This window comes from Nelumbo nucifera, chromosome 1 (assembly GCF_055504915.1).
Source record: "Nelumbo nucifera cultivar China Antique chromosome 1, China Antique-T2T, whole genome shotgun sequence".
Taxonomy (NCBI): domain Eukaryota; kingdom Viridiplantae; phylum Streptophyta; class Magnoliopsida; order Proteales; family Nelumbonaceae; genus Nelumbo; species Nelumbo nucifera.
Genome location: NC_142649.1, coordinates 135,828,403 through 135,849,552, shown reverse-complemented (window position 1 = coordinate 135,849,552; position 21,150 = coordinate 135,828,403). Strand labels below are relative to the sequence as shown.

At 38.2% G+C, this 21,150-nt stretch overlaps 1 protein-coding gene across 4 annotated transcripts in view; it reads right to left on the bottom strand.

Moving 5' to 3' along the window:
* Positions 1–594: 594 nt before the first annotated feature.
* The window catches only part of LOC104612577 (katanin p80 WD40 repeat-containing subunit B1 homolog KTN80.1), a 41,305-nt gene continuing 20,749 nt past the window's right edge, over positions 595–21,150 (bottom strand). The window contains exons 6-19 of one of the 4 annotated variants that reach the window (XR_737828.3): positions 16,656–16,726; positions 13,991–14,065; positions 13,759–13,902; positions 13,470–13,650; positions 12,355–12,876; positions 11,032–11,088; positions 10,795–10,940; positions 5,072–5,197; positions 4,327–4,401; positions 4,081–4,193; positions 3,093–3,209; positions 2,915–2,983; positions 973–1,138; positions 595–860 (exon numbers count right to left, since the gene is read on the bottom strand). Coding sequence is in view for 2 of the 4 variants with exons in the window: in XM_010280028.3 (XP_010278330.1) it covers positions 1,078–1,138; positions 2,915–2,983; positions 3,093–3,209; positions 4,081–4,193; positions 4,327–4,401; positions 5,072–5,197; positions 10,795–10,940; positions 11,032–11,088; positions 12,355–12,876; positions 13,470–13,650; positions 13,759–13,902; positions 13,991–14,065; positions 16,656–16,726 (1,757 nt within the window). In the remaining 2 variants the exon portion in view is untranslated. Of the gene's footprint in view, positions 1,139–2,914; positions 2,984–3,092; positions 3,210–4,080; positions 4,194–4,326; positions 4,402–5,071; positions 5,198–10,794; positions 10,941–11,031; positions 11,089–12,354; positions 12,877–13,469; positions 13,651–13,758; positions 13,903–13,990; positions 14,066–16,655; positions 16,727–21,150 lie in introns of all 4 variants that reach the window. The other 3 variants (XR_737829.3, XM_010280028.3, XM_088894394.1) reach the window with 3 other exon arrangements.

Here is a 21,150-nt window from a genome sequence, read left to right as displayed (position 1 = left end):
TTGTCCATCTATCTCCAAGGCCCAGGACAAAACTGGAAATCTAGTCCGGTTCAAGAATTCAAGTAATCTCATACTGCATGTGCCTCGGGTCTTACCCTAGTGGCTGAGACAGGCCATCCCAACACTTGGTGGCACACCAGCATGATGCCTTGGCAGAATAAATCTCCCCAGACTTATCCAACGGCTGTGAACATTTAAAATTAACATGAATCTCTATAAATATCTAATTTGAGGGTTTTGCACAGAATTAAACCAAACAACATGAATCTAACATGCACTTTATTTATTTCCACTAAAGTACATCAAATCAGATTGAAACTAAGGACATACATAAACTGTCTAACATTACTATCTACTCCTTGCAAGTCGGATTTATTTCTCTCCTATTGACCATTCAAATAAATATGTAGTTCGTTAATTTTTCCAGAGTCAAAGACCTGATAGAGGTCCTAAAATTAACCTAAAGGTTGGATCCTACCAAGTGAAGCAGAGCAAAAAGAAAGGGGATTTTAAATCCAAAATCAAAACCGTACAATTGATAAATTAGGGAAAAAAAAAGAAAAGGAAAAGGAAAAACCATGAAAAGAGAGGCGGTTCAAAAAATTGAATATGTAATTTCAATTGAAGATTACAACTGTGACTAACAAAACTTACTATTTTGAATAACATACAAAACTCATACGCAATTACATACAAATAATGCCCGCGATACATGTCATCAACCCTAGTGGAATAATAGCAGGAGTTGCATCTCACGGTCAGGCAATCAAAATTTTTGGGAATCACCGCATGATGAAACATTGAGCGCAACAGTGAGTGAAACTGGCAATGATTCGAGCTTCACCTCTTGAGCTGTATTGCTTGGTTACCAGAAACAACAGGAGGCAGTAGAAGAGATTTGAAAACAGAATGTCAAAATTTCAGAACTCCCGGACAAACACCAAGAAATATAGCATTCACAAGAACTAATACCTGTGGGTGGAAAAGAGTGACTTTTATGTTTATCCTGTTAAATGATTTAAGATGAACAATCTTATCAGTCCGCATGTTCGAATCAGTTGGCATAGCAAGATGAAGTTACAGTTCTTGAAGAACTAGATGCAATTCTTCAGCACACTTGGCAATCAACCCTCCCCTCCTAAACCAAAAGCAGAACATGGAAATGTTAAGCTTCTGCATTCAATTTTATTTTGTAGCTAGGTAATCTTGGAACATATTTAAACAGGCCATTCAATCAATAAGATATAAAACCAAATGTCATCAAGCATTTAGGAAACTAGAAGTAACATGCAGACAACTTGCTTCAAAACTTTATTATTTATTATTAAAACCCCAGACCTACCCCAATGAGCTGCTTGCTGATAGTTTATCATAACTGAAACACCCAAAGATTAGATGATGTAGAAAATATTTTGTTCCCTTTATGCATTATGAAGTACTACTGCTAATATCACAGACAAAGAAAATCCATTTGACATAATACGATGATAAAACATGGAAACATGCACCTAACTGTGACGATCAGGGTTTAAAATTTTGACATATTTCCTAATATTTCCAATTCCATGGTACTGAATAATAATATATTACTGGAATCAACATATTCCTCAGTGGAAACTACTAGCATGATGTTGAGTATAGAAGGTGGTGTTGTGACATGAGGAATTGGTAACAGTATTGTAGATATGCAGAGCAATGGTATTATCACACACCCAAGGGAAATGATGACCACTTTGAGTCATATTGGTTTTTTTTATGTGATGTTAAATCTTAGTTTTTGTTTGTGAAATAGATTATTTTGTTGATATATTAGAATTGTCTGCAGATTTTGAGTATGAATTTTGCTTCAGCTAACTTTATCATGTAATTTTAACTCTTAAAAGTGCATAGGACGGCCTTGTAGTGTATTATTTTGTCTAAAAACCACAATTTTTTTTGTTAGAAGGTCTAACAACCATAGTTTTTCTTTGTTTTGTTTGTTTGGAACAACATAATAATCTAAAGGGGTGTATTTATGCTTCTTTTATCATTTCATAAGATATCATTGTATATTTTTGCATATTTCACAATGATTTCAACATGTCTATATATTTTATAGTTCTTCAATACGGCATTTCTGACATACTTCTTACATTTCAATGACTAAGATTTTCACCAACATAGAAATTTTAAACCTTGAGTACGACTTTAAGAAGCTTTACATGCCATAGTGATGCACGAAGGTGTGCCACTATAAATATTAATTCATAATAAGCACAAAAAGACAAGGGCATAAATAGGAACAATGAAAATAAAGTAACAAAAATGGTGGTATATTAATTTAAAAAATATTAGAAGTTGTAATAAAAAACAAAAAAATCCAGGGTCCAGGCATCAAACAAGTAAAGTTGTCTCCCTGTAATATTACAACCAATGGAATCTAAACCAATAAAAAAAAAAACATAAAAGCTGGTAAAGAAATAAATCATCCAATCGCTATCTCAGACCCAAAAACAATTAAAACCCAGTAGGAGCTGGCAAGATTGAGAATGCAAGTTCAAGTCTGCGGGTAGCCACTTTGTGCCAAAGAAAAAGGCCAAAGGTTAGGACCATGCTCATTCTACCCCTCCCAAGTCCCAAAACCCTGGATAGCTAGGATCAACATTAAGTAAACCTTAGGATCTTGATAAAGGATTCAAGATAAATTTTAATATCAGTACCACATTTGCAAAATTCTAAAAATGTACTTGTTACAAAACAAACTTGAAATTTGATCATTTTTGAAAGATCAGCTCAAGGCCAAAGCCTTTCTGCCCTTCCAGCTTATCCAACAAGTAGCAAGTTGTTCCACCAACCAATGCAACATTTATGCAGGCATTTCTTCAATTAAATTCACACCTTTACAAAGTTAACACTTAAAGAAAAGTACGCTTACCTAGTCACTGTAGGAAGAACTTGCTTGATCTTCTGCAACTGCAAAAAGCACTGCTTGCAACATTCCCGTCTGTTCCCATTTGTTCAGATTCAGATATAGGAAATGGAAACCAAACCAGTAGAAAACCAGAAAGGGGGCAAAAGAAGGTCAGTGAGGGAGAAAAAATAAAGAAAGGCACCTGTGCTCTGCTTGAATATCAACCCCAACAGATGGAGAGGCTGACAGGGTTGAGCGGATTACTGGCCCAAATACGGTGACAAGCTTAAGCAGCATTTCCAATGAGACACTTGTATGCCTGTTCATTTATGAAATAATGTCAGCACAACCCTCTCATGAAATTTGCTAGTTTAAGTCCCAGAGGAATAGGCAGTGGGATCATGCTATAAAATTAACTAGAAAGGCACAAAAAGCATATTAATGCCAAAAAGAGATCTAGTGATGTTACCAAAATAACAATGAGAAGATGCCACTTCAATAGTTCAGAACTCATACAAGTCTGAGATTGTGTGACAAATTAAATTTAGTTGTTTATTTTTAGTTTTTGTAAGGTGTGTGTCTGTATGAATGTGTCTTTGTTATTGTATGTTCAAACAAAAAATGTAGAGGCGCCTATAAATTTAAAGGTGTAACTTTTTGTTGTTTTCAAATTATAGCCCCTCTCAATTTGTAATATGCAAGCTTGCACATGCGTCTTTACTAACAAAAGTAAATAAACAAAATATAAGAAATTAAGAATAAAAACTATATGCATAATTATTTTGTCCTTTTTGGATGTACAGCTACTTTTTACTCTGTTTGTAGAAGAACCATTAGTCACGTTCTTTGGAGCTCTGCACTACAACCTTTGAGCTCATGGGTTAAAATACTAGACAATGAAATTTCCTATTCAGATATTTCCTTTACCACACTCCACATTCTTTTCTTCCTCTAGTAGCCGATTCCTTATATACAAGAGATAAGCAACACTGGGTTTATCATAAAACCTGTGGACATTTCAAACTAAGTCCATTTTTAAAGATATTTTCTTTCTTCTTTCCTCTGCAGTCTTGACAAACAGCCTATTGCATTTTATTCAACACTTCTCTTCATATGTCTAAGATCACAACTTTACAAGTCTTCCAAAGTTCAAGGCCAAGAGTTCTCATAATGAATTTATTCATGTTTACCTATCTGTCATGCTATCCAGTAAGCTTGTAAGCACAGGTAACAAACAAGAGAAGAGATCCAATGTAACACTCTCCATTTTTTCCATGAGAGCACTTGTAACATCAGCTTGCACCTATACCATGGACCAGATGATCACGAATTAACATTTGCAACAGAGAAGAGGTAGTCAAATAAAACCACTAGTTTCCACTTGGGCTGTCAAACTAGAAAGAAACAACAACCAAGTGCCTCAAATGAACACTTACAGAATGATCAGGCAACTTCCTCATTGCATTTATGGCACCCTTAATGTCCTTCCTTTCCCAAAAATGCCGTACAACCTGCAAATTTGGGTCAGAATAAGTGCCCCCAAGACCCTAACAAGGCAACAACACATTTAAGCAGAAATATTGCTAAAAATATATTTTTATAACGCATATGATGGAAACATTAAAAATATTGAAAAATGAGGGAGTCTCACCAAAAACCAATATGCTTGACTAACTGCATATTCTAATGAGAGACAGAATTTCAGCACCATGTTTAAGGTTATCTGTGCATAAATATAGCTTGAGCAATATATTATATAAATGTCTTGATGTGTCAAAATATAAGGTCATTCATGCTCATTTTTGGACACTTGGACCCCAAGTTGTAGAGTGAAGAACGTAATAGGTTTTCTTCCTCTTGACATGTGGTACAGAAGTGAAGCACAATGTATGTAGAGGCAGTTGCAGCCAAATATAAGGAGATCTATTATCAAACAAAATGTTGAGCAGGGCCATTTAAAGGCAGTTTTCATACATTACTGCTCTCTAAAGACACTCCACACACTGGAGCTTTGCCTACATCAGAAATTTTGTGCAACATCCCTGACATGCATATCCACATTCAACTTACATACCAATCACTACAAGTAAGAACAAGGATGCAGGGACAGATAATAAACTAATACCATCCATTCCATGGAAGTCATATCCCAGAAGCATTTTTGCAGGAAAGAGATGATACCTGCAATTTGGTCAGGCGAGATCTGAGTGTACTTAAAAATATCTCATGATTTAGCATTAGAGCTTCAGCAATATCATTGTCATTTCCAGATGTAGACTCCCTTCCAGAGGTTCGAGATTCTCCCTTCTGTTCATAAAAAATATGATGAATCAGTGGGTTATTTTGACAAATACAATCCACACATATATGAACATCCTCCCCCTTCCCCAAACAAGAAACAAGAAACTATATGCAGACGCTAGGGACTTATAGCGTCCATGAAAAATAAGCCTGATGCAAGAATTGCATTTACCAATCAATGAAACTAAATTGGCCAAAGACGATGACTTACAAGTTACGAAAGACAACTTGAAGCAATCATCATGAAAGGCTAAAAAGAAAAGTTATTGGAACAAAGACTACTCCCTTTGACAAAGATGTAAATCAGTCCTCAATATTAGGTGTAAATTTGAAGATTAGAGAGAAAAAAAAAAGAAGAGAAGTAAGAGCAGCAGTACAAGAGAAGAAGATGGCGAAAAGAGAAAGAAGAAGAAAAAGATTCGAATTATCTTCCCTTTCTCCTCTAATCCTTTTTATTAAGAATTAATGTTAGAGTAATGACAAGTATGCCCTTAAGTGGGCGGCCAGCTAGGCAGTAACATAAAGAGATTAAACAAAACAGGCCCATTAGCCAACAAGAAAAGAAAAGATATTACAAGAGAAGATACTAGGACCCATTCGGCCCAATCTCTTTACACTCCCCCTCAAGCTGAGCATAGATGTCAATCATGCCTAGCTTGCTTATATAGTGTGTCATTTTCCCTCTTGGAACTCCCTTGGTCAAGACATCAGCCAATTGTTCGTCTGATGTGATGAATGGCAAACAAACTTCTCCTGAGGAAACTCTTTCCCTTATAAAATGTCTATCAACCTCAATGTGCTTAGTTCTGTCATGTTGAACAAGATTATGTGCAATGTTGATAGCTGCTTGGTTGTCACAGTAGAGCATCATTGGCTTCTCGTAGTCAACCCCCAATTCTTTTAAAAGGGATTGAGCCACAGTAATTCTGACACACCATGTGCCATTACCTTGTATTCTGCTTCAGATGAGGATCTAGCAACTACAAACTGTTTCTTACTCCTCCATGACACAATGTTCCCAGCGACTAGAGCACAATAACCTGAGGAGGATCTATCATCAATACATCATGCCCAATCAGCATCAGTAAAAGCTTCCAGCTTCATGTGTCCATGTTTGGCAAATAGAATACCTTTCCCTAGAGATACAATGGGCGGTCGTACACTTTCGCTTACCCTTGCGGAGAGCAATAGGAAGGTCAAGGTCTAGGAAAGATGTAGATGGGTCAGAAGAAGGCTGACCTATTACCTCAGTAATGATGGGAGGAGCAAGAGGCTCTTCTAGGAGTGGAAACAACCTGCCCATGTCTGAATCTATGCCTTTGGTACCACCTTTAGAGAACAGGATGAGGAGGAATTATAGGAGAATGACGTGGAGGAGGAGGAATAGGAATATCGAAGTTAGGTCCAGTGGGAGAAGTAGACACCTCATGATAGGACTCAAGAGGAATGGGAAGAGGAATAGTTGGAGACATAGCAAAGGGCTCTTCAGATTTCTCCCACTCAGGAGAAATGCTAAAGAAAGGAGTCAACTCAGCAAATGTGACATACCGAGATACAAAGCAAGTGCCACTAACTGGATCAAAACAGCAATATCCCTTCTGTGTGGAAGCATATCCCAGAAAAACACATTTACGAGCCTTAGGTTCAAACTTGTGCCTTTGATGACTGTGAATATGCACATAGCAAGTGCACCCAAAAACACAGAGAGGAAGAGAAAAAATACCCTCATCCGGGAAGAGAAGGCTCCCGGGAGGGCATACGGTTGATAAAAAAAAGTAGCAGTAAGAACAGCATCTCCCCAAAATTTTATAGGAACATGGGATGCAAACAAAAGGGATCTGGCAACTTCAACCACATGTTTGTTCTTCCTTTCCGCCACCCCGTTCTGTTGTAGAGTGTAGGAACAAGAACTTTGATGAATAACCCCAAAAGTTTCAAGATAGGTGGAGAGGGTTTTCTCAAAATACTCCTTAGCATTATCAGAACGGAATATTTTGATCCAAGTGTTAAACTAGGTGAGGATGAGTTCATGAAATTTTTGCACAATAGCTAGTACTTCATCCCTGGATTTCATGAGATAAATCCAAGTGTAACAAGAGTAGTCATCAATAAAAAGGATAAAGTACCTGTAACCCCCCATAGTTGGCAAATGATATGGCCCCCACACGTCAGAGTGAACAATATGAAAAGGAGAAAGAGATCTTTTATTGCTTACTGAATAAGAATGTCTACAATGCTTTGCCAGTTCACACGACTCACAATGAAGACTCGATAAAGACACTCCCTTAAACATATCTGGAAAAAAATGACTCAAAGCAGAAAAAGACAAATGACCAAACCGAAAGTGACATAACAAGACTTTGTTAACAAACTCTGACAAAACTGACTCTAAGGCAACTCCATGAGGTGGTCCAAAAGCTCTATCCAGTCGATGTGTCCAGCAAGTAATTCTGTTTGCCTCATGGCCACTCCCAATCATCCTCTGAGATTCCAGGTCCTGAAAAACACAATGAGTGGGAAAAAAGGTTATGCTACAATTCATGGATTTAGTTAAGCTGCTAACAGATAAAAGGTTTGTATTAAGTTTAGGGACATGAAGGACCGAGGATAAATAAAGGGTGTCAGAGGTCTTTATATCTCCTTTACCAGAGATGGGAGCAAGAGACCCATCAACAAGGGATATTTTCTCTTTGCCAGAGAGAAGGTGGTATGAGCAGAAGAGATTAGACAGGCTGGTCATATGGTTTGAAGCACCGGAATCAATAATCCAAGGGATTTTATGATTACCTGAAACTGAAGCATGATTTGCAGAAGCACGAATACCCAAGTGAACAAATGCAAATGAAGATGATGTGTTGTTGTTGGAAGAGTGAGATGAAGAAACAGTAGCTTCCAAGTGATTTAGTAGCCTCCCATACTTTTCAAAATCCGCCTTCATTGCTGCCAACTGCTCAATGGTTGATTTTTCTTCACTCTCCTTATTTCCTCATTCAGGTACTGTAGCAACATTAGTTGTCTTAGGCTTTCCTACCTGACTGCCCTTCTTAGAGCTGTTGTTATTCTTAAACCTATCAGGAAGAAACTCAGGATGAAGCTTCCAGCAAGTGTCCTTTGTATGCCTCGGTTTCTTGCAATATTCACATATCTGCTCCTTTTTCTCAGTAGGACCCTTTGGTTTTATTCTAGCATGTGCAAAGTGTTTTGTAGGTGGACTTTGCAACTGAACCTGCCGCCTACTCTCCTCACTGCTTATCATAGCGTATGCCTGGGAAAGAGTAACCTCATCTCTGGCCAGGATATTTTTCCTAATGATGTCAAACTCAGGGTTGAGTCCAGTGAGAAATTCAAACACCCTATTTCTCTCCACCAACTTCCTATACATTTCAACATCATTCTTACTCTCCCATACAACTGTCTCCATAACATCAATTTCTTGCCATAGAGATTTCAGTATAGAGTAGTAGATTGCTACACTCTTCTCCCCTTGTCTTAGGTTCTTCACATCACTTTTCAACTTATAGACTCTGGCTACATTCAACTTCTGTGAATAGGTTTCAGTAACACTATCCCATATCTCCTTAGCCGAAGACATCCAGAGATAATGTTGACTTATATGAGGTTGCATAGAATTGACCAACCATCCTATGACAGTATAGTTCTCTTGCATCCATCTCTCAAATTCAGGGTCTGTCTCTTCGGGTTTCACTTTACTACCTGTGAGATACCCGAGTTTTCCTCTACTATAGAATGGGTCCTAGTATCTTCTCTTGTAATATCTTTTCTTTTCTTGTTGGCTAATGGGCCTCTCTTAATGGGCATGTTATTTCCTTTTGTTTAATCTCTTTATGTTACTGCCTACCTGGCCGCCCACTTAAGGGCATACTTGTCATTACTCTAACATTAATTCTTAATAAAAAAGGATTAGAGGAGAAAGGGAAGATAATTTGACTCTTCTTCTTCTTCCTTCTCTTTTCGCCATCTTCTTCTCTTGTACTGCTGCTCTTACTTCTCTTCTTCCTTTTTTCCCTCTAATCTTCAAATTTACACCTAATATTTGAGGACTGATTTACATCTTGGTATCAGAGCAGGTCTATTTCTTCCTTTTTTTTTCTTCTTCCTCTTTTCCCATACACCCTTAGATTAAGAGAGTGTACGGAGAGATAGGTTCTCTATAGTTCAGAGGATCTCTGGCCTAGTTGGTAGAGGGTTTGGAGAGTTTAAATCTGGCTGGATATTGCCAAGAAGTGGTGTTGTTCTGTTGCTGCCCAAAACCCTAGCCGATTAGAGATTTTCGATGGTACAGGTAAAGGTGAAGCTTTGGGTGTGGCGCTCTATGCTTGGGAGGTGTCTTTTGACTCCTAAAGGAGGGTGGTTCAGGTTTGGAAGAGATTGGGAAGCTCTAGTAGGAGCGGCTGCATCTTCTCTCTTCCTCCCCAACAGCTGGACGGAGTAAAACCCTAGTTTTCAAGCATCTGGGTTCTGGTTTGACTTCAAGTAAGTTTATATAGACAAAATTTCTGGTTCTTTGATTTTCGTTTGATTAATGGAGCCATAAGGAAGTGAGTTCAAGCAAGTGCCGGTTTCCGGCCTCGGCTTGGTAGATTTCGTTTTGACTGGTGTGACCACAATCAAGCTAGATGGGACAAATTATCTTGCTTCGGCCCAGTCTCTTTACAGACAAGATTATATAAAAGCACTAAACAAGAACATTGCAGTCTACACATTATGCACCCAAAAAAAATCCTATTGATTATATAAAAGCACTAAATCATAATATTATCAGTTAAATTGGCTGAAAACTGTGGATATCTTTGATGACTTCTCCTTTGATGATTTGTGGAGAAATTGGCTAGTAATAGCTAACACTTCAACAAAGAAGGATAGAATTCTGTCAGAATGGATTCCACCGTTGGAAGGTGTCATCAAGCTGAACTTTGATGGAAGCAGCCAAGGCAACCCCGGGCCTTCAAGTATAGGGGATATCCTGAGAAATAAGGACAGCAACATAATTTCCCTATTCTCAGGACCGGTGGGAGTGGGGGATTCCACAAGGGCAGAAATCCTTGCTGCAGTACAAGGAATTCAGATCGCCAACCAGCTTGGGGTGGAGCATCTCCTAGTTGAAGGGGACTCTCAGGTGGTAACTAGGTGGCTCCTAAACTTGGACACCACCATTTGGGGCTACAAAGATCTCATCAAAAAAGTAAAGTGGTTAACCAGCAATATGAGAGTTAGGTAAAATGGGTTAGTAGGTCTGCTAATTCTTTGGCTGATGCTTTAGCCAAACAGGGGGTTTCTAGGGAAGATCTTTTATGTGCTTCTATGTAAGTTGTTATTAATTTGGAAATCTGTACTTAACTAGCCCGGAGAGGTTGCAACTCGTACCTTTCCTTGAGGACTTTGTACTATTGTCTATTGCTGTTTTATAAAATCATTTCAATTATCAAAAACATAATAATATTATCAGTTAAATATCTACTGGTACATCATTATCTAGTATCGACCTCTTAAAGGTTGAGCATCAAGTATTTCTACTTGAGGTACAAACGGTGCTGGTTGAAGAAGTTAAGCAGTTAAATCCTATAAAAGTAAAACAATCATACCACACTGGGAGGTAGAGTATCAGTTTCAGGTATCATGTTAGAGGCCGGAGTCGCTGGACTAGTTGTTGGAGCATCAGTGTTAGTACACCTCTCTCTCCTTTCAAATCTCTCAACCAAAGAACGTGTCCTTCCTGGTACAACAGCCACTGCCAAAGTAGAAAACTGAACAACTCAACTACCATTCAGTGCATTTTTTCCACAAAAGGGGGGAAAACAACTAGAATTTAACGGCCAAACCTCCATTAACAAACTTCACAGAATTTACTCCTTTGTCATAGCTGAGTGCATCATCACCTGAAAAATTAAGTAATTTTGAGATACAACTCATGAGCTTTTTGAGCTACCAAAAGTAATCCTCCTCAAAATTTCAGCAAAAACTATGTAGTTACATCCGTTATAAAAGGTTCCCAAACAGAATGGCACTTGGATGGACAAACATGAAACATGACATAAATGTTTAGGAACAAAGATATAAATGCTAACATCACGGGATTGACCACCATAAAGCCCTTGAAAAAAGATATCACATCTCCATAAACCCCTGTAGTTGCACAAGAAACCATGTTCATTTTGTCATTGTGTGATTTAAGGGCTCCATGACACACAAGGGTCATGATGCTGGCATTACTCAAAACAACATACTAAATTAAAAGAAAGTTCATCTTCAGCAAGGACTCCAGATGCTTCCTTTTAGTGACCTCCCGAAATGGACCAACTCAAATTGAACTTTGATGGAAGTAGAATGGGAACCCAGTCAGATGAGATATTGGTGTTGTGATCAAAGAAGGAAGTGAGTTGATATCGGCAATATATTCTGGCCCAATAGAAGGAGACTCTTTATAGGCAGAATTATCAGCCTATCTTTTGGCTTAAAGCTTGCTGTATATCTAAACCACACAGACATCTTGATGGAAGGAAACTCACACATAACAGTGGAATGTTTAAGACAACAATCCAGGACTGTGGAGGTACAGGAATCTGGTTCTGTTAAGGGATACCAAGAGTTTAATGAGGGAATTAGGAGCTATCATTGGGTGGACCCAAAGGAAACAAACAGTTTGGCTGATTCACTAGCCAAACAAGGGGTGAACACAACTGATATATTTTGGGGGACTAGTAAACAGTGTACAAACAAACTAGCAGGTATAAAAGAGGTATAACTGGGTTAGTAGCAGGGACCAGGGGGTACCAGGTTATGAGGGGTGCTCAGCAAATCACTTGTACAAAACACATTCTTTTCCACAATTCAATAAAGTCAACAATTACCAATCAAAAACACAAAGCTCATGTAACAATGTAAAACAGAACAAACTGGTTTTAATTAAAATAAGAGAAACTTCAATAGAAATTCCATTGTGTGTACTGGTAGCTATCTCACTAAAGTTTATATTTCTTATAATAACAAGCACAATCTAGTAACTAGTAAATAAAATAAACAAATATATAAAAGTAAAAGACTGCATTTTATTTATGTATTTCTGTGACAGACACAAGCAGAGAGATATAATAAAAATAGCAATGAAATAATGGTAATATGGCACTCAGGTAAAATGACTTTACAGTTTTCGTTTTTGGAGGATAATGGAGGCTCCGGTGTTAGAATCTTTTCAAACTTCTCTGCTACATGCCTGATACCTGAGGGTTTCACTTCACAGGTTTCTGTATCTTCATCTTCTGTAACAAGTTTTGAATGGTCGTTTGGATCATCTAAACCACTTTTCTTGCTTCTGCAATAATCAGATTCGACTTCCAGCGGCAACCTCTCCATATCACATTTACTATTTGATAGCCTGCGAATGTGAGATGGCTTGAGTAACATACCAGGGGTGCTTCTTTCACTAATGACAGATTCTCTTCTGGAATTGGTAACATTTTCTCCACTTGGACTGTTTCTAGGTACAACAACAGGAACTGTGAAAGGTCTACTAGTCACTTGGCTACCAGTTCTACCTTTCACCTCCACTGGAGGACTCTTCTTCAGAGTTGACAGGTAACGGTTTTCATCAGAATCCAGGGGGAGTGCCACCTTTGAAGAATTGATTGATCCAAGTCGTTGTAGACTCCTCTGAATGCCATTACTTGCTTTTCAATGGAACACCAATATAGAGACCAAGGAAGGAAAAAAAAGTCATATAAAGAGAACCATGCACCAGAAAACAAGGATCAAATATTTAGTATTTATGGTATTGATTTGCTCAAAAGAATGAAGAGCATTGAAACCATACTCAATGTGGCTATCTTAGAAAAGGTGTGTCCAACACAAACCCAAAATTTTCCATATGTATGGCATTTTTGTGGTAAAATCTTGGGCTGACAAGCATGATAATGTGGGTTTGAATCTGAGAGTAGCCACTTTGTGCAAGAGATGCTAGAGGTTGGGTCTGTACCAAGTCTACCCCACCCAAGACCCCAAATTGCCAGTACCAACATTGAAAAATGGCCCTTGTGGCATTTTTATAAGTAGGGAGGGGAATTAAATTCCCAACTCCCTTGAAAATTTGATTCTTCTAACCCCCTTGAAGTTTATTAAACTGACAAGATATGCAGGATTAACAGCTCTCCCCCTTTTACCCTCCTCATTGCATACAAATTAGAATTTGTGAGACAAGGAACACAGAACCTATGATCTTATGAGCCCAACCCACTTATTTACAACTTTTGCAAAATTGACTTACAATCCACATATATATTCTTTATCTCTTTGCTGTCATAATCCTGTGGCATGCTCAGCACTCCCGCATTAGACTTTATACTACTCCCTGATTTTTGTACAGAATGGTTTTCTTGAAGGTCAAATTTCTGCTCCATATGACTATGCGACCGGGGTACGACCCCAACTCCATATGGCCCAATGAACTGAAGAATGCAACCATTAAAATCTTGAGTTACTAAAATTATGTTTGTGTTATATATCGAAAAGGACACACTTGATCAAATTGGCATGGAAGAAAAAGCAAAAAGTACCGAAGTATCTGCAACCCACACTCCGACACTATTTCGATGGTGTGAGCAGCCCAAGAGTTTTCCATCATGAATACAGAGGTCAGCCAGTGTAGACCATCCCATGTCAACAGCATCATGACATATTATGGGCTCCCATGAAAAAACCTTGAGTTAGAGAAAACAAAGACAATGTCATCAATCACTCATTCCCAGTTACATCCTCAGAAAATTACATTTATGAACAGATACATGCCTTCAAACCATCTTCCAGTCCACAAAACAGGGTCCTTCCATCAGGATGGAAGATCATAGAGCGAACCCCTGTAGCCTGGGAATGAAACAAGGCCAATCTGTTAGAAATTTAATGAAACTTGACGTAACCAAGAATACAGTGTAATTTTACTGAGTAAATAGAGGAAATAAACAATGGATCACAGTATATAAGAAAAAGGGTGCTAGGCAATTCTGGGCAACATTGGGGCGCCTAGTCGCCTAGGCAATAAAAATTTTATAATATAAAGAAATAACTTTTTGGTTGGTTTCCTATTTTACATACCATTCAGCATGCATATTAATTGAAACAATAGCAAGATTCTTCATTAAGAACATTAAAATTCCTCTAAAAATGTGGAAAATTATCATATCTAAAAGAGCAGTTTCATATTAATTAGCAGCTAAAGAAGGTTATCAACTTTACAAGGTAAAAATTCAAGATGATAAAGTTAGATAGAAAGAAACAAGGATGGAGTTGCTACTTTATTTAATTGATGAGAAGGAGAGAGAGAGAGAGAGAGAGAGAGAATAAAAAACCCTCTCTATTCTTCTATTCATTCTTTCTTTTTCTCTTCTCAAAACCCTTTGATCTTTTAAATTTCAATAATAAAACATTAAAACAAAATGTGTGTGTATATAAACATACTGTATAGTAGAATGTATTAATACACATATTAACAAGATTCAGCAATATAAATTATATTACAAATTTACAATAAGGTGTCCGCCTTGTCATTTTTGTCACCTAGGGTGGGCGCCTAGTTGCTATAACTCAAGGCATTTGGGCAAGGCACCCAGCCAAGGGTGCCTAGGCAACACCTTGACAACTATGGGAAGAACATAAAAAATCTGCAAAAGCAATAAATAATAAAATACATGTATTACTACCTCATAGTTCCAAAGGGAAATTCTTTATTGCCAATTGCATAAAATATTCTAATTGTTAATGAATGGTAATTGTGATTATTCTCATGTTTCCTTACCTTTTCACTCTTTTAATGTGTCTTTTGCTAGAATGTAGGCATTTATGACATACACTCTATTTTATTCACAGGTCCAACCTCATGAATAGGGCAGTAAATGGTATCTGTTAGTCTGAATTTGAATTCAAATCCAATCCAGTTAAGGTGATCTTAAATGAATCCATTTATAATTGGATCAAACATGGATCCACCCCTATCCAATCCAACATGATCAGATCTATATCTTCATAAAATTAATATGTGTCTATTAGTAAAGTTGGTCTAATTGTTGTATGATTATTAAAGAGTCACTGTTTCGAGTCTCATAAGTTTTTTTATTTATTATATACAATATTCTTATAATTTTTAGTTAAATTTATAAATAGCATTCAATATCTGAAACCAATCCAAGTTCAATCTTTCTTCGATATATAAGATTTTATTTGAATCATGAGGTTAATAGACCAAATTTGGATCTAGATGTCTCAGGTTCAATCTGATCCATTCGCATCCCTATTAATGAAATCCATATTGTTTAGAATAGGCCACAGGGAGAAGGATAAAGCACCTCACTTCAACAACTCAAGTTAAACTGCAGATCCTTACAATTTAGTATCTTCTTTATAGTCTCAATCCCTATAATAATCAAGACAAGAACTTGGGCCTGAGCTTTGAAACAAAAGTTGTGGCATATAAAGCACCATGGGCTAATAGGAGTGCAAGTAAGATATGATACGCATCCCTATCCATGTTCTTGAACTCAAGAAATGGAAAGTCATATCCAAATACTGTGTTTGTACCCATATCTGAGAATCCTACCTAGAGTGTCCAAATACCTTAGCACTATCGGAAGCTTATTTGTTTAGATTCACAACGAAAGCCAGTATGCATGGCATGGGCATGAGTTGCTACTTGCTAGATTTACATGAAAACATCAACACCCACACATCTATAGTGGTATATACACGGAACTGCAAGTACTATCCTCAAGTGAATGACACCAACAAGCTTTAAAGAGCATCAACAATAAGCAATCTACATTGGGTCACACTGAGTCAATGTAGATATATTTAGCAAGATAAAATTTGTAAGGTGTAAGATCAAGTAATAATTAGATAGAAATAGAGAATAAGATTCAAATATTACTCTGGCCAGTCAGGCTTGTCCAAGTGGTCTAACCTCAAAATCCAATTCATCCTGTAGTATGGGATGTAAGGTCAATTGGAGTTGCAGGCCATTGGATTAGGCCACAAACACCTTTTGCTTAAACATGTACTTCTGTATAATTCTTTTGGTTGAGGCGATAAACACTTTTTGGTTAAGCACTGTACTTTTATATAATTTTCATTCCTTTATGCATAATGGAACACAAAGTAATCAGGAGGACATGAACCCAGGTCACTAGGATGGCATGTGAAAACATACCCTCCTAGTGACCTGGACAAGGGTTACAACCCATTATCCAATATTCATCCCAGATATCTGGGGTCTTGGGAGGGGTAGAGTGGATACAGTCCCTAACTTTTGACATTTTTTGCACAAAGTGGCTGCTCTTAAACTCAAACCCACATTCTCACACTTGCCAGTCCAAGATTTTACCACTAAACCAAGAAATGGTCCTGGCGAAGAGACAATAATTAACATTTTAAGGAAGACTGGAAGCACAACAAACAGTTTGTTTACCTCTGGTCCTGCAGATCCAATCAGTTCGAATGTTTCTAGATCCCAGAATTTTACTGTCCTGTCTGCAGAACCTGAAAAAGTAAATCTTATATTAACCCTAATCATTTCAACAAAGGAATGAAACTTGCTACTTGCAACTACATTATATGAGGCATAAGTTATTTCAAGCCAGTTTATTGACCATTTGTAACACATACAATTCAAGAAGGGAAAGAATGGGTTCCCATGTACAGAACAGAACAATAAAAATGAACTACCCACTAGGCTGCATCTTATCAACCACAGTTGTCTGAAATTGAAACTTGGTTGTCAACTCAACTCAATGAAGATTTATCTGAATAAAATTTTGCAAAACCTACACTGTAAATACTTATGCACTCTTGGTTATAACAAATAGACATCAGTGTCTATGCATGACTAAGTGACTGTCTTTTTTTATCAACTGTATGTTTTATTGACATTAAAAATATATGGTAAGGAAATGCAATCGGTATAGTCAATATATGTACAACAGATACAGCCCGGTGCTGCTCTCCTAGTTCCAAGAGGAGCTGAAACTCCACCAACAAAGCTTCTTTCATCCCAGAGGGTACTTCCTCCACGTCATTGATTGCAATTAACTCTTTTAATTAGCTAAAGAATCAGCATGTAAGTCAGCAAGTCTTGGAATCCATCTAAAAATAGCTTCTAAGGTACATGTTAGTGATCTCACTTATCTAATCTATGGCCCTTTGACTCCTTTCATTTCTCCTTTTAACCAAGCAGTATTGACCTGTGAGTCCCTTTCTACATTTTTTAGTTTTCCTATACCTATTGGATTAAGTGGATTTGTTTATATGCATTTATATGTATCTACACAAGAATAGTGTGTATCACTTATTTCATCTCTTTCAACCAGTGAGTGGTTTGGGCAAAAACCAGGAATCAAGGATCATGCTATTACATTTGACATGGCAATGTCCTGGCATGTGCTTATGGGAAGCTAAGCCTTGATTGCAAGGAAAAAAGGCATCCTCTTAGAGTCCTTGAGAAATAAAAGGAAAGGAGAGGAAGGAAACTCAGGCCTAAAAAGTTGGCAATGGGCCTAATAAGCTCGTCAAAAAACCCAAAAGGTCAGTTAGAAGACGACTAGAAGACTACTCTCAAAAAACTGATAAGAAAAGTTTTTGATTGGAGTCCTTTAACTTTTTGAACATTACAAAAAAAAAGGGCAGGAACTGAAAGTTACCAAACATCAAAATTCAAATAACTTCATGATCATTTTTCTGTAAACAAAAAGCATAAGATTCATTAATTAGAAAAATCAAGTACAACAAGAAGTTGTGGGTGGACGAGCAATCCACACTGTCTCACTAAATACATCACAGCCCAAAGCAAACCCAAAAGACAATCCCTTTAATTTTTTTTTTTATCAATAACAGATAAACAGGCTTAACTCACTCCGGGAAGATAACAAAAAAGAAAAACTTACAGAACAGCCCAAAACATTTGATCCCTTCCCACCCCCTGCTTTGCCAAAGCATCACAAATGCATTTGCTGTTCTCTTGACCCACTGAAACTTGATTTCCAGTCCTCTAGTTAGCCACTTAATCTCCCTCCTCTCATTAGCATATTTCCAAAGTCCACTACTTTCTTGTAACCAACTTAAGACCAGCTTTGAGTCCCCTTCAACGACTAACTTTTGTATATTCAGTTCCTAAGACCTCCTTATACCCTCCAGTACTGCATAGACCTCAGCTTTGAGAGAGTCTCCAAACCCAATGGAATCTGAATTCAAAGCAAGCACCTTCCCATCCTCATCTCTGAAAACCCCTCCTACACCTGATGGACCTGGATTTCCTTCACTACTTCAACCGAAGTTTAGCTTTATAAGTCCACTTCCTGGTGGTGACCACACAGGACAAATTAAAGAATGAGCAGGAGCAGAATATGCCACCTCCAGCCAGCTATTCAGCAACATATCCGTAGAAATATCAACAAACAGGTCCAAGGATTTCAGTCAATGTACCACCCTCACTGTTACTACTTCAATAAGGCATTCTTTACTTCTTTCAATTTCAAAGAAAATTCTGGTGTTCCTTTCCTCCCAAAGAGTCCAACAAACAGCAGCCTTCACACATCTCCACATTATCCTTCCCCTTTTGTTTGGCCAACCAAAGTATGAGGAGCTAAACAAACTTTGAATGTTTGGCGGTGGGGTCCACCTGCAACCAAAAGAGAAAAGAAACCATTCCCAAAGATCAGTAGCAAAGGGGCAAGAAACTAATAAGTGGTAGGAGCTTTCACCATTATCCTGCAAAGAATGCACCAATTCAGAGACAAGCACCAAAAAGGCCTTTTTCTTTGGAGTACGTAACATGTATTACATCTTCCGAGGAAGGCTTCCCAACAAAAGGCTCCAATCCTTGGAGGAATCGGCTTACCCCAAACATCCTTAACTGGAAAGTTTTGTACAAATGGACTGGATGAAGGCAGTACGGACTTGAAGAAAGAGGCACAAGAGAAGGTTCCAGAAGGAGTTAGGGTCCACAGTCTCTTATCCCTCTCAAAGGGAGCCAACACCACCCGGTCTAAGATCTGAACTAGACTCATGGCATTCTCAACCTCTACATCCCTTAAGCCTCTTCTAAGCCCCAGATCCCAATCAAACCCAAAATTAGACTGAGAAGGAACTAGAAAACTAGATACAACCTTGCCCTTAAATCGGGAGAGTGAAAACAAGCAAGGGAATTGGTCTTTCAAAGGTATCTCACCCACCCAAATGTGTTCCCAAAACTTTACCTGATTCCCAGAGCAGAGGTCATACTTAATGTGCTGCAAAAATGAAGGAAGAATGGCATGTATAGATTTCCAAGGACAGGCACCAACAGACCTTGCCAAATTCCTAGTGTCCCAGCCATCATCTACTTGACCGTGAATACTTAAAATTATCCTTGTCCACAGTTTATTCCTCTCACCTCCCAACCTCCACAGCCATTTCCCCAACAAGGCTTCATTTTTCCTCCGAATGTTACCTAAACCTAACCCTCCGTCAACCCTACTCCTAGAGACTAGATCCCAATTCACCCTATGATCCTTCCTCTCCTCCCCTAGTTCCCACAAGAAGTCTCTCATTAACTTCTCCAAACTCCTACTTATCTTCACTAGGATCCTAAAAACCGATAAGTAATACACAAGCAAACTAGCTAGTGTAGACTTGATCAAAGTAATTCTACCACCAAGAGATAAATAGTTCTTCTTCCAAGAGGCTAGCTTCTTAGCAAATCTATCAATTACGGGGGCTCCAAAAGCTCTCTTTCCTCGGGTTATCCCCTAAGGGCATCCCCAAATAGTTTAGCGGCCATTGAGACACCGTACAACCCAAAGCTTCAGCCCTCTCCAATATAGCTCTTTCTTCCACATATTGATCCCCACCACACAGCTCTTATCGAAGTTCACCTTCATATTTGACATTTGTTCAAACACTTGAATCACCAACTCCAAGTTTTTGGCCCATCTCACATCCTCCCCCTCACAAAATAGAATTGTATCATCAACAAACTATAAGTGGGTGATAGGAATGTTGTCTTTTCCAACTCTCCATCCCCTCACAAGACTTCTTGAATATGCTTTCTCAATTAACCTCCCCAACACTTCAGCGATCAAGGTGAAAAGAAATGGAGAGAGGGGATCCCCTTGTCTAATTCCCCTAATAGTCGGGAAGTGATCCACTACCTTTCCATTTACCAGGATGGAGTAATGACAAGTCTCTATACAACCCAAGATCCATTTACACCATTTCTCCCCAAAACCAAAGACATCCAACACTTGCATCAAAAAAGACCAATCAACCATTTCGTAAGCCTTCTCTAAATCCAACTTGCACACAACCCCTTTCCTCCTTGTTCTCCGCCTATCCTCCACACACTCATTGGCAATTAGAATTTGATCCACAATCTGCCTATTTCAAACAAAAGCCCCTTGATTATATGAGATTAGCTCCGGAAACACCTCTCTAATTCTTCTAGACAAGACCTTCGCAATGATTTTATACAAGCTATTAACCAAACTAATGGGTCTAAAGTCTCTTGGATGACTTGCTCCCACTTTCTTTGGGACCAAAGCAATAAAAGTTGAGTTCAACCCCAGATTTATTACTCCCCTCTGGGAAAATTCAAAAAACACTTTAAGGATATCCTCCTTTAATATCTCCTAACAATCTTGGTAAAAAGCCATGGTAAAGCCATCCGGTCCTGGTGCTTTAGCTCGATCCATTGAGAAAACCGCTTCCCTTATTTCCTCCAACTCAAAATTTCTTTCAAGCCACATCTTCTCCTCGAACAATTTTGGCCAATCTAACCCTTCCACCCAGATTCTCTGGTTTAAAGGCCTTCTAAATAAAGACTTAAATGCTCCACAAAGGCCCTAGCAATCTCATCCTATTGAGATATTGACACCCCATCTATCTCCAAGATTTTCCCTTCTTCTACCATCGGCCATTGCATGAAAAAATTT